The sequence below is a fragment of the Balaenoptera physalus genome, assembly GCF_965194825.1.
Source record: "Balaenoptera physalus genome assembly, chromosome: 13".
NCBI lineage: Eukaryota > Metazoa > Chordata > Mammalia > Artiodactyla > Balaenopteridae > Balaenoptera > Balaenoptera physalus.
In genome coordinates, this window is record NC_138892.1 from 14614975 (window position 1) to 14628632 (window position 13658).

Genomic DNA, 13658 nt, shown 5'->3' on the forward strand with positions numbered 1-13658 from the left:
TGAGATTTAGCCAAAGAAGGGAGATGAGGCCGGAGTGGGGCAAGGGTGGCCTGTTCCGAGCTGGAGGTGAGAGGACTTGCGAAGGACCTTGTGGTGTAGGCCGTGGGCAACTGCGGGAAAGTTTGCTGCAGGAAGTGACGTGATCATGTCCAGTTGAAGTGCTCGAGAGGTCAGCTGGCTGCAGTGTGGGGAAGGGGCTGGAGGGGGAAGCAGGCCTGCAGGGTATATAGCACTTGACCTGGGAGAGCTGAGGGTGGCCCGGCAGTGAGGGGAAGAGAGAGCTGGATTCCAGAGGGATTGGATTCCAGAGGCAGTTAAAGAGGCAGAATCCACGGAGCAGTGGAGAAGCAGCAGAAGAGGAAGAAGGCTAGGGAGGCCTGTGAGTGAAACGGTGTCTTCGGGCTTGAGTGTGATAGGTGGGAATACAAAGGGGGGAGGGGGGCAGAGCAGTTCACCCTCAGGACAGGATCTTGCTCAGAGGGGCCAGCGTTCCAGATGATCACCAAGGTGGGCACCTCTCCAGCTCCAGCTTAGGATGAAAAGGCCTAGAAATAATATTGTGAAATATATCCCCCAAACCACATGTGGTTTGTATTTTATTTTATTTTACAGTAAGTTAATGTCACTAGAAATCACCTTGATTTACTTTGAAGGGCACATCATGGGCAGCAATGAGAGGGACCCAAGATGGCCATTTAGCTCCAGACTACAGGTTATCAAGGGCCTTGGGTTAGATGTTTGACAATGACCTTCAGAGGAAGGTCTTGATAAATCAGAGACAAGCCGGTGTGATTGTCAGATAACGCCAAACTTCTGTCCCACCTGGGGCTGCTTGGAGAGTTCTATAAATTCTGTTTGTAAGTAAATATCCTGTGATTATTTTGTGGATAACACAGTTATAGTTGCTTTATAATTTTAGGTTAAAAGCTTTAATTTGCTAAATGTAAATATTCATGTGCATGAATATTTTTTGTGACCCTCTTTTGGCATTTCTCTATTTGGATATATTTCAGGTTGGGGAGGGTAGTTTCTAATACATGGAAAAAATCTCACCTCTCTTGACCTTGAGGAAACCCTCTCCCATGAAATTTCCTGACACGCTGGCGTTCTCCAACAAGGGGAGGGAGTTGCTGGTGCAAAAGCTCACTCACCTACAAATCCTACCTCCGAAGCCCAAATTCTTGGCTGGGGACCTACAGTGTCCCACCTGTGGGAACCAGAGTGTTGCCACTCACAGGAGATCAAGGCCTGTGTGAGTGGATTTGAGCTCATCAAAGACGGCACACACTTTCATGTAGCTGTGGCTGGAACATAGCTCGGAGGATGAAAGGCCCGGCAGATCTTTTATGTGGAAATGGAGCTGCTCCCTCAGGAGATGCGTGTTTGACCTTTTTTCAGGAAGTTAAGCATCTCTTAGCTCTGCAACTTGAGTGGCACACTCTCTGGGTTCGAAGGCTTACCCGCACTGCCTGTGCTCATCAATATATGGATGAAGCTCAGCCCATGTTATCTCCATGAATTTTTAAACTTTTTGCCCAGGCAGAAAGGGTTTTAGCAGTTGTTAATTGCCCAAACGCTGGTTCCTAGTAGGCGAGGAAAAAGAAGATCTTTCATCACTCATTGAGTCAAAGATGGAGAGAGAAAACTTATGAGTCCTGGTGTCTTTTCATGGGGAAGGAAGTCACTAAAAAATGAAATCAGATATGCGCTCCCATTATTCCAGCTGTGGTCCAGCTTAGGCTTATAGGCATTCACTGGGATGGATGCTTTCTCTTATACAATTACACATTTAGTCTTTGCAAACAAAAGGTAAAGATAGTTTAATTTTATTCCTGTTGTCTTAAGCAGGTTCACTCAACAAATATGTATCGAGCCCCTGTTATGTGCTAGGCACTTTCCTAAGCGCTAGGGATACATTAGTGAACAAATCAGACAAAGATCTCTGTTCTAGGGGGGCTTACATTCTATCAGAGGGAGCAGAGAACCAACAATAAGAAAAACAAGTAAGTCAATTGTATAGTTTATAGAAGGTGATGCATGCTGGGGAAAAAAGAATAAATGGAGCAGAGTAAGAGAGATCCAAAGTGATGGATGGTTTAACATTAGGGATTAGGGGGTCATGGGAGGCCTCACTGAGAAGGTGACATTTGACCAAAGATCTGAAGGAGATGAGGGGTGAGCCATGCAGATATCTGCAGAAAGAATGTTGCAGGTGAAGGAACAGCCAGTGCAAAGGCAGCTGATGATCAGGAAGTTCAGACATTGGAATTTGTCTTTTCCTTTAATGTTCTAAGAAACGTGCCAGGCCATGAATATTCCTTATCTGGTGTCCCACTGTAGGAGAGCCAGGTGTTAGCCCGTGAAACACCATGCTATCAACATTTGCAGAGCACTTTAAAGATTAAGAAGCTATTTCCCGTGGAGTGAAGGAACTAATCTCTACCCTGGTTGGTGTGGTGGTGGTTCTATGCGTACACCAGAAAAGTCAGTTTTACCCTAAAAAAATAAGCATTTTGAAAAAAGCAGTTTAGTGCATTTTATTTTGTTCTGCTCAAAGACCTGTGGATTAGGGAGGGCAGAGATTAGCATCCCCGTTTTGCAGATCAAAAGCCTGTGGCCAAGATGTTACTCAGCCGCAAGAGGCAGACCGTAAGAGGCAGACCGGGTCTCAAAGTCAGATCCATCCAAAGCCTGTTCTCATATGAATACTGAAGTCCCTGCCACACTGCCTCGCAAACTAAAGCTGACCACGCTGCCAGACCTTCTGGCAATGGGAAGCACACTGTCTAAAAAGCAGTCAGTGTGATCACAACAGCTAATGCATACTGCTCATCGTGTGCTGGAGCTGTTCCAGATACTTTACATATATTAAGTCACTTAATTCTCACAAGAACCCTATGACATAGGTACTATCTCCATATTACAGATGAGCAAACCGAGGCCCAGGGAAGTTAGGAAACTTACCAGAGGCTGTGTAGGTAGTAGGGTCGCAGAGCTGGGATTAGACGCAGGCAGTCAGGTTCCAGAGTCCGTGAGCTTAAGCTTCAGGCTTACTGGCTCTGTCCAGCTGTGTCCAGCACCAGAGTGCTAAAGCCATGGTCATCCTTAGCCTGGGTTTGGTAGGGGTCCTGCACTTAAAGAATCCCTATTTTTCTTTTCAATAAGGCATTGTGTTTTGAGTGTAAGGTTCACAACAACTTGAGGTGCAGAGAAAACCCATAAACACATGCACAGGCTCCCCCATTATCAACATCCCCACCAAAGTGGTACATTTGTTGTAATTGATTAATCTAACTCGACACGTTGTAATCGCCCAAGGTCCATACTGTACATGAGTTCACTCTTGTGTTGTACATTCTGTGGGCTTGGACAAATGTATTAAGGACATGTATCCATCATGATGGTATCATACAGAGTAATTTCACTGCTCTGAAGATCCTCTGTGCTCTGCCTCTCCATCCTCCCCATCACTGCAAACACCCCCGCCCCGCTACAATCCCCAGCAGCCACTGACCATTTTGCCGTCTCCGTCATTTTGCCTTTTCTAGAGCAGTTGGAATCACATACACACATAGTACCACAGCCTTTGCAGACTGGCTCCTTTCACTTAGTCACATGCATTCAAGGTTCCTCCATGTCTTTTCATGGTTTTGACAGCTCGTTTTGTTACCATTCTCCCGAGTTGGTTCTGTTTGCTCAGTGCTGTTCGAGCAAACAGAGCGGGACCAAGTTTGGTTTAGAAGCAAAGGAAAGCTTTATCCTTTGATCAAAGGATGGAAAGGTGCAAGCTCACTCTCTGGAATCCACGCCTCCCAGGGAACTCCCTGGCGGTCCAGGGGTTGGGACTCTGTGCTTCCACTGCGGAGGGCCCGGGTTCAGCCCCTCGTGGGGAACTAAGATTCCGCAAACCTTGCGGAGCGGCCAACAGAACAAAACAAACCCCCCCCCCCTCGCCCCCACTTTATAGGGTTCTTGTCAGCAGGGAGGGGGCAGAGTTCTTGCTGGTCAAGCGCAGCTCTACTGCTCCCTGTGCTGCCGATCACAGTGTGGGGGCGTGGCGCTCCTGCGCACGGCCCGCCGCCGCCATCTTGAAGTGAGGCGCCGTGCGCAGCGCTTCTGCGCGGGGCCCGCCACCGCCATCTTGAAGTGAGGCGCCGTGCACAGCGCTCCTGCGCACGGCCCGCCACCGCCATCTTGAAGTGAGGCGCCGTGCAGAGCGCTCCTGCACGGGGCCTGCTGTCGCCATCTTGAAGTGAGGCGCCGTGCGCAGCGCTCCTGCACGGGGCCCGCCACCGCCATCTTGACGGGAGGCGCCGTGCGCAGCGCTTCTGCGCACGGCCCACCAAGCTGAAGTGTCGGCGCAGCCATTTTGCACTGGGAACTCGGTTCTGAAGTGCTGAGTATCAGGCTTCTGCAGGCGGTTTCCTGTGAGCAAGTGAAACTAGACTAAACACAAAGGAGAAAAAAAGGTTAGATTTTATTTTATTACCCAGAATCTATTTTTACTTCCCTGGAATTGTTAACGGGTTTTGCCAGTGACACAGTTTCTTTTTAGGACTAAATAATATTCAGTTTCCTGGATGTACCACAGTTTATCCCTTCACTTCTGAAGGACATCTTGATTTCTTCTAAGTCTTGGCAGTTCTGAATAGACATCCTATTGTAAACATTCCTGGTGCAGGTTTTTTTGTGTGGACGTCAGTTTTCAGCTCCTTCGGGTAGATACCAAGGAACATGATTGCTGGGTAGTATGGTAAGAGTATGTTAAGTTGTATAAGGAATCACCAAGCTTTCTTCCAAAGTGGGTGTATCATGTATTCTCACTGGCAATGAATGAGCGTTCCCGTTGCTCCACATCCTCGCCAGCCTTTGGTGTTGCCAGGGTTCCAGATTTGCGCCATTCTGCTAAGTATGTGATGGTCTCTCCTTGTTGTTTTAACTTGTATTTCCCCACTGACAGATGACAGGGAGCATCTTTTCGTGTGCTTACTTGCCATCTGTATATCTTTGGTGAGGTCTCTGTTAAGGTCTTTGGTCCATTTTTTAATTTAGCAGCCTGTGAACCAAGACTATGATAGGAGTGAGGGAGGGGTGAGGATGATATTAAAGATGTTTCGTGAGACGAAGTTGACAGCGCCCGGTGCCTGAGTGGCTGAAACCGCTGAGGGCTAAGAAGGAGTGAAGTATGAGACTCGAGTCTCTGGCCACAGTGAATGGATGGATAGTGGCACTTCCGGGAGGAAGAGGGGGGCCCAGGTATAAAATTCATCAGAGGATGAGGAAGGAAGTGAGTCTGGGTGTCTGTGAGACACCTGAGCAGAGATGTCCACTCTCCTGTCCAGTTCACGATCAGTTGCTCATCTTCTCCCAAAGTAGCTGGTGCCACTGTGGGGCGGCTCTCACTCTGTGGAGTTGTTTATGCTATGATGCAAAACCTGCATCCCTATGATTTACACCTTACTTCAGTTGTGTGGCTCCATTGACAAGTGAGAAGTCTCCAACCTTTATTTAATTCTTCACAGTAAAGTCTTCTTTCCCGCCACAGCCTCCAAAAAGTATGCCTGCAAAGTTGCTGCTTTGTGAAATGTTTGTTTGTTCTGTCTGGTGTGGTCACTCCTGCCCTCTAGCGGCTGTTGGTGGGGCAGCATGGGGCTGAGCACTCAACTGGCCTGCTGGATTCTATCCCAGAAGGATTCTATCCCAGGGTCTTCCTGCCTTTCTGTTCCCACTGCCTTCCTTCCAGAATCCCCCTTATCCTCACCTTGTCCCACCATCAAATTAAGTTTGTCATTGAAGAGATATCCAGTGTCTAGTGGCACAGGAAGTCAGTGGCTTACAGGACAGGAAGACACCCTAGAAATCACATCATCCAACTCCCTTTTTTTATACGTAAGGACCCAAGTGATTGTAACAGCCTCCTAACTTGTCTGGCTGCTTCCACGCACTTGCTCTACAGTCTGTTTTCTGCACAGTGGCCAGGCAGACCAGATGACGTCTCTCTCTTGCTTATAACCATCCAATGGCTTACTTTTCACACTTGGAATAAAATCAGAATTATTTTCAGGTTGGCCCTTCATGATCTGGCTTCTCTCTACTTTGCTAAACATTTTCTTACAAAAGAAAAAAATTTCCCTCTTATTTTATGATTGAGCTGGCCTTCCTTCTGTTCATCAGATATGCCTAGCTCTTTCCTACCTCAGGGCCTCTGTGTGTGTTCTTCCCTTTCTCCTCACCCTCACATCTCAGCTTAAAGGTCACCTCCTCAGAGAGGCCTTCCCTGACCCTCCCCCCATGTTAATCTCTACAACAGAGATTAACTCTATTGAAGTGTATTAACTCTGTTGAAGTGCTCTGTGTATTGCCCCAGTCCGTGAGTATTTCTCCATTATCTGCTTCCCTTACCAGACTGTAAGCTCCCCTGGGGCCTGCAGTGGGAGAAATTATAGGAGGAGCCTTTGCGGAACCTTGGAGTTGGTCGAAAGATAACGAGGTGATTCTTCTGAAGGCGGGGAATTCCCGCCAGTGTAAGGTCGACCAGAGTTCCTAAAGAAGGGATTGTTAAATAATCTCTAAGGTCCCTTTAACAGTTTGTTAACTTTTCTATCCAGTATTTGAAAGATGGAAGAGGTTCAGATCCAATAATAGCTCAGTAGCTTGTGTTGGAGTAACCTTCTCATAGATGATAACTATAGCTTTGGGTAAAGTATTTAAAAGAATCTATTTGAGGTTCCTGGAGAGAAACAGAAAGTAGGTGGAATCTGGAGGGGATTTAACCCTTGAAAGAAGGGAGCGGCACCCGCCAAGTGAGATTCACATTGATGTGGCTCTTCCCTTGAAAGCAAAAAGCAGAAAGCTGCAGTTTTATTGCTTTGACAAGTAGCAGAGTACAGGCTAATAGAGTGGCTGGAAAATGAGGAAATCTGAAGAGATGCCCCAAATCCATGCTCCCAGTAAGATCAACTGAGGCCTCTGTGAAAACTGTTTTCCAGTTCAACCCCTCCTTCAGCCCATGTGTGCTGTTCACGCTTGCACACAGCTGTTAATCATGGAGACACTCTCCAATAAACTTTCTGCTTCCAAATCATCCCGGCAGAGTCAGCGTCCTGGGGAACTTGACTTAACAATGATCTAATTGATGTTATAGAGCATTGTACCCAGCAACTGCAAAATACATGTTCTTTTCAAGTGCAAATGAAACATTCATCAAGATAGACCATGTTGAGCCATAAAATTAATCTCAGTGGATGTCAAAGATGTTGAAGGATTAAAACATTATAGACTATGTTCAATAATCATAACAGAATCATATTAAAAGCAATAATAAAATATCTGAAAGAGCACTGGAGTTTGAAAATTAAAGATATGTTTAAATAACACATAGGTCAAAAAGAATTAGAAAGAAATAAGAATAATTTGAGTTGAATGACAGTGTAAATACAACATGTCAAATTTCTGCATTCAGCTAAAGTAGTGCATAGAGGGAAATGCATTGCTTTAAATGCTTATATTAGAAAAGAAGAAAGGTTTAAAATTAATGATTTACATTTCCATCTTAAGAATATAGAAAAAAGCCTTAAAGCCAAAGTAAGAAGAGAGGAAGTAATAAAAAGCAGATATAGGTGAAATAGAAAACAAATAATAGAGAAAATAGAAAAAGCTGCAAGTGGTTTCTTTAAAAGATTAATAAAATTTTTAAATGCCTAACACAGATTAATCAAAAAGAGAGAAAAAGCAAGTTACTAGTATCAGGAATGTCAGGGGAAATTACTACAGACCCTGCAGAAAATGAAAGGTTAGTAAAGAAATATTATGAACAACTTTATGCCAATAAATTTCACAACTAAGATGAAATGGACAAATTGCTTGAAATCGCATATTGCCAATATTGAAATAACAAGAAACAGAGAATATGAATACATTTATAAAAGAGGTTGAGGTAATTATTAAGAACTTTCCAACATAGAAAAAAATCAGCCCCAGATGGTTTCACTGTTGAATTCTGCCAATAATTTAAGGAAAAAAACTCAATATTACACAAACTCTTTCAGAAAATAGAAAAGGTGGGAACACTTCTCAATATATTTTGTGAGGTCAATATTATTCTGATACCAAAACCTGGCAAAGACATGGACAAAAAAGAAAATCAGAGACCAGTATTTCTCATGAACATGGACATAAAAAATCCTCAATAAAATATTCTCAGATTGTATCCAGCATTATATTAAAAAGGTAATTCACTATGACTAAGTGGGATTTATTCTAGGAATGCAAGTTTGATTTAACATTTGAAAATCAATTAATGTAATTTACCACATTAAGCAAATAAATGATTTTTAAAAACATAATCCTCTCAATTGATTTAGAAAATCACTTGGCAAATTCAACATCCATTCATGATAAAAACTCTCAGCCAACTAAGACTACAAGGGAACTGTCCCAATCTGATAAAATGCATTTATGAAAAACCCATAGCTAATAACATTGTGTTAACATGAGATATTGAACATTTTCCCCCTAAAATGGGGAACAAGATAAGTTGTCTGCTTTCATTATTTGTATTCAGTAGTGGAGGGACTAGCAACTGTAATAAGAGAAGTAAAAGAAGTAAAAGGTTGGAATGGGGGAGTAAACATGTCTCTATTTGTAGATGGCATGATTGTTTAAATGGAAATCTTAAGAATCTATAAACAATCATGAAAGACAGTAATTGAATTTGTCAGGTCACTATACTGATAATAATTGGCAAATATATGATGTTGGCAGCAAACAAATGGATAATAAAACTTAGAAAAGAGAGTATTTATAATACCATCCAAAAAAGCCCAAAAGAAATTGTTAGGAATCAGCTTTAAAAAATGGGTGCAATACCTCTATATTGAAAATCACAAAACATTTCTGAGAGAAACTAAAGAAGATTTAATACGTAGAAAGCTCTAACATGTTCATGAGGTGGAAAATTCAATAATGTTGAGATGTCAGTTCTACCCAAACTGAGCTAGATTCTACATAATCCCAAACAGTATCCCAACAGACGTTTTTGTACAACTTGACTTTAAAATGTACATAAAAGTAGGACCTAGAATACTCAAAACAATCTTGTGAAAGCAAATATAGGTTGGAGGACTCACTTTACCTGATTTAAAGACGCCTATAAAGCCACAGTTACCAAGACAGTGTAAGGATAACAGATCAATGGAGCATAATAAAAAGTCCAGAAATAGATAACATGCAGTCAACTGGTGCCAACAAAGCCACCAAAAAAAAATTAAACATGTGCCTGCCCTATGACCTAACAAATTAACTTCTAGGTATTTTCCCAAAGAAAAAGTGAATCTCTCAATCAACCTTTCTCTCTGTCTCTCTCTGTCTCTCTCTCTCCTCGCCCCTCCCTCTCCCCACCTCTCTCTCCACAAAATTACTTAAATAAAACATCCTAAGAGCAGTTCTATTCAGAATACCTCCCAAACTGGAAACATTTCAAACATCCATCAACAAGAGAATGTAGTAACAATTTGTGGTTTATTCATCCAGCGGAACACTACTCAGTGATAAAAAACAGAATGACTCTTGATACGTACAACATAGCTAAGTCTTGAAACCATTATGTTGAGGGGAAGAAGCTGTTCATAAAAGAATAATACACAATCACATTTATATAAAGTTCAGGAATAGCTAAAATTAATATACGATGACAGACATCAGCAGAGCGTTTGCCTATGAGGACGTGTGGATTGACCAGAAGGGGACACAGGAGAATTTCCTGAGGTGATTGGAGTATACTAAATCTTCTACCAGTGTATACATTTATTAAAACTCCAAGAATTGTACACTTGTGGACTATGCATCTCACTCTAAGTAAATTTTACCTCAACAAAAATATAATTTTAACAAAAAATATAGGTGGGGTCGAATTGCATGATATAAACAATCATTTTTCTCAATGAGATATATTGATCTCACATGAACAGTTTGGTTTTTTAAAACTTACTGTATTCTGTTCAGAAAAGGAATGCATTTGTTTATTAATCTGCTGGGGCTGCCATAACAAAACACCACAGACTGGCTTAAACAACAGAAATTTATTGTCTCACAGCTCTGGAGGCTGGAAGTCTGAGATCAGGGCACCAGCATGGCTGGCGTCTGGCGAGAGCGCTCTTGCTGGCTTGTAGACGGTTGCGTTCCCCCTGTGTCCTCACATGGTGGGTAGAGACCGAGCAAGCTCTCTGGTGTCTCTTTTTATGAGGACGTTAATGCGTCATGAGGGCACCACCCTCACGGCCTCATCTAACCCTGTTACCTCTCCAAATACCAGCACATTGCTGATGAGGGCTTCAGCATATGCATTTGAAGGACACAATTCAGTTCGCAGCTATAAATATTCTAGAAAATCTGGAAAACATAGGTAAGTGGAAAGAAAAAGAAAAAACAAAAAACCCTGTAGTTGCATTACCCAAATATAGTCACTGTTAACATTCTGATGTCTTTTTCTTCCCAAAGTTTTATTATTTCAACTTTTATGTGGTTGTAGTCATTCTGTACCTATAATCTTGTATCATGATCTTTTAAATTACAACATAAAATTTTTTCTATGTTACTAAAATCACTTTTTAAATACCTCTTTTTAATAGCCACAAAAGGTTCTGCTGAATGACTGTGCTGCAGTTTACATGTTCATTATCTTGTGGTCAAACGTTGAGATACTTGCCAGTATTTTGCTAGTGTAAATAATGCTGTGATAAATACGTTTGTACAAGAGGCTTTTTCTGTAATTCGGATTTCATTCTTGGGATAGAATTCCAGAAAATGGAAATTGTAGGTTAAAAGGGTATGGTCTAATTAGATGTCGCCAAATGCCTTGCCAAAAAGATGTCCCACTTTGCACTGCCCCCAGCAGCAGGGCAGGAAGGGGCATCATCTGTTTGCCCTTAAGGGGCTGAGGTCATTTCCACTAATGTGTTTGTTGGCCCGTTTCCACAGGTAAAAAAAGACAGCAGCAGCCGACTTGCGTGGGACTCCCCTGGCTCTTCTGCCCGAGACCCTACCGCTCCCTCTCCCTGGCAGCCTGTGTTCTGGGCCTCACCCAGGCAGTCTGAGTAGGAACAAGCCATCTCATCATTCACAGCCATGAATTTCCTCCGGCGACGCCTCTCGGACAGCAGCTTTGTGGCCAACCTGCCGAACGGCTACATGACAGACCTGCAGCGCCCAGACAGCTCCACCAGCTCCCCCGCATCCCCAGCCATGGAGAGGAGGCACCCCCAGCCCCTGGCAGCCTCCTTCTCCTCTCCAGGATCCAGCCTTTTTAGCTCCTTCTCCAGTGCCATGAAGCAGACCTCTCAGGCCCCCTTGGGGCTGATGGAGCCTCCAGGTCCCTCCACGCCTGTTGTTCAAAGGCCCAGGATCCTGTTGGTGATCGATGATGCCCACACAGACTGGTAAGCGGGACTCTGCAGGTGCCCTCTCCCCAGGGGCAGGAGCGGAGATGGGGCTTATCTCACTCGTGGGGGAGAGAGAGGGGAAGAGCTGTGAGAGGCTCTGTGGCATCAGAGACTGGCAGGAGGGAAGGCCACTAATGCCAAGCACTATGGCAGCTACTTTGTGCCACACTCTGTCCAAAGGGCTTTGTATTTAAGGTCTGAAATCTCTCAACTGCAAATCCAAAATCCAAAAAGCTCTGAAACCTAGAAAATAGTTTATAACCCATTTGGCAACAAAACCTGATCTGAAGGAAAGTTAGACTGTAATAGTCTTCTTCATTGTGCCACTCACTGTGCTTGTTCATATGATTTGCTGCAAACATCATAATACATTTGATATGGGGTACTGCCCAGAACCCACTGGAAGTGTTATATAATATATGGTATATGCACTGTATTACTTTTCTAAAAATGGAAAACTTAAAATCTGCAGTAACTCTGGCAAGTTGCTTGACCTCGTTCGGCTTCAGCCATGCTCTCTCATTGAATGGGGTTGCTATGAGGGTAAAAGAAACCAACAAAGGCCCACAGTCCTTATCTGAAACCCTTGGGAACAGAGTGCGTGAGTTTGCATCCCTACTCTTTCATGTACTGGCAGTCTTGTTCCAGAACCTGTCCTCTTAACAGCAAAGGTAGGCAGAAATGACAACCCTTCCAGTCTCTTCCCAGGTATGCCCCGCCCCGATAGCTGGTAAGCATCCTGGGGGGCAGAGACTGGACACACGTGTCAAGGTTATTGCAGCAGTAGTTCTACAGGTAGTTACTGAGCACTGACTGAGTGCAAATAACAGTCTTAGGTACTCAGGTAAGTAATGAACAGGCCCTGCACACATGGAACTGCAGGTGGAAAAGAGGTCTCTACTCCAAATTTTTGGTAGAAAGATATGATAAATATTATCATTCCAGTTGGAGACATAGAATTTGTAGTCCAGGAAGTAAACCCAAATGTGGAGACAAGGAAGCACACCATCCAGGGCAGTTCTGACAGTGGACCCGTGGACGGCCATGGGAGCTGGAGGGCAAGGTTTTCTGCACGCATCTCCAAAAGCTGCCACAAAGTAGGCATCCAGTAAATATGTATTAAATGAATAAATTAATGTATTTAGTTCCCTGAGCATGCCAGGTGCTCTGTTATTCTGTCACGGATGTGTGCACTCACATTCATTCCTTGAGAAGTTAACTCAGGTTGGGAATGGTTGAGCCTATACTTTGGAGTGGGGGATACTTATAGTTTGTAACGTATTCAATACAGTTAACATTAAAGCATGTCCAGCAGGTTCAGACATGAGCCGTTATTTTCCTGCGAGGAAATCACTTCATCTTAACCAGGGTAGTCATGTGCCTGGCCTCTGTTCTGCCCCAGCCTGAATCGTCTTCAGTGGTGCTGCTTGCTTGAAGGGTCTTGTATGAAGCCTTGTTCATCTCTGCTCATGCTCTTGTGTAAAGCATCACGTTTAGGTTCTGAGCCAAGGGGTTGATTTCTGCAGAGGTGTTGCTTCCATGCACTCTTGCCTGTGCAATCCTGCTGCCTATCTGCCTGGTAATCAAAATGCATACATGGCCTTTGCAGTCCTCTGTTTCTCTTTAACCCAATTTGACCTTGATTTTGAGTGTTCTCTGCCGACTGTGTTATCCCTGGTTCAGTCAGGGATAACAGGGTATGGTGATGGGGGGTATTTGTCAAAAAAGTTGCTCCCTGTGTGGAGGCTGACCTAATAAATGGCAGCATGGTGCAGTGGTTAAGAACTCAGACTTCAGAGCTGTCTGGATTCAAATCTCTACCCCATAATAGCTATATGACCTTTGAACGTTACTGCATCTAAATGGGAATAAAATAGTACCTACCTGTAGAGTTAATATATGTAAGTGCGGTTAAAATCTGAGTTACTATAGAAGTGTTTAGGATGTGTCTAGTAGACAGTAAGTGCTATTTAAGTGTATATTATTATTGCAGACTATTGTTACCTTCTGTGCAATATTAATCATCTTGACAGCAGCTCCTGTAGGCATGCCTATTTAATTTCTTTATGCCCACTATTAGACAGAGTGGATTAGGATTTAGCCCTGTTGTACTAAGGTTTTCTAATGATCACTCTTCCCTGCTAGCTCTCAGATGATAAAGTTGGGTCTTATTAATTAATCTCTGTCCCCCACAGTGCCCATATGGTGTGTAGTATAGTG

General features: G+C 43.6%; 1 protein-coding gene across 4 annotated transcripts in view; it reads left to right on the forward strand.

Moving 5' to 3' along the window:
• Positions 1-13658, forward strand: part of SYN3 (synapsin III) — a 456423-nt gene that overhangs the window by 24544 nt on the left and 418221 nt on the right. For all 4 annotated transcript variants that reach the window (XR_014252562.1, XM_082421000.1, XM_082421002.1 and 1 more), the window contains exon 2: positions 10978-11435. Coding sequence is in view for 3 of the 4 variants with exons in the window: in XM_082421000.1 (XP_082277126.1) it covers positions 11125-11435 (311 nt within the window). In the remaining variant the exon portion in view is untranslated. The remainder of the gene's footprint in view (positions 1-10977; positions 11436-13658) is intronic.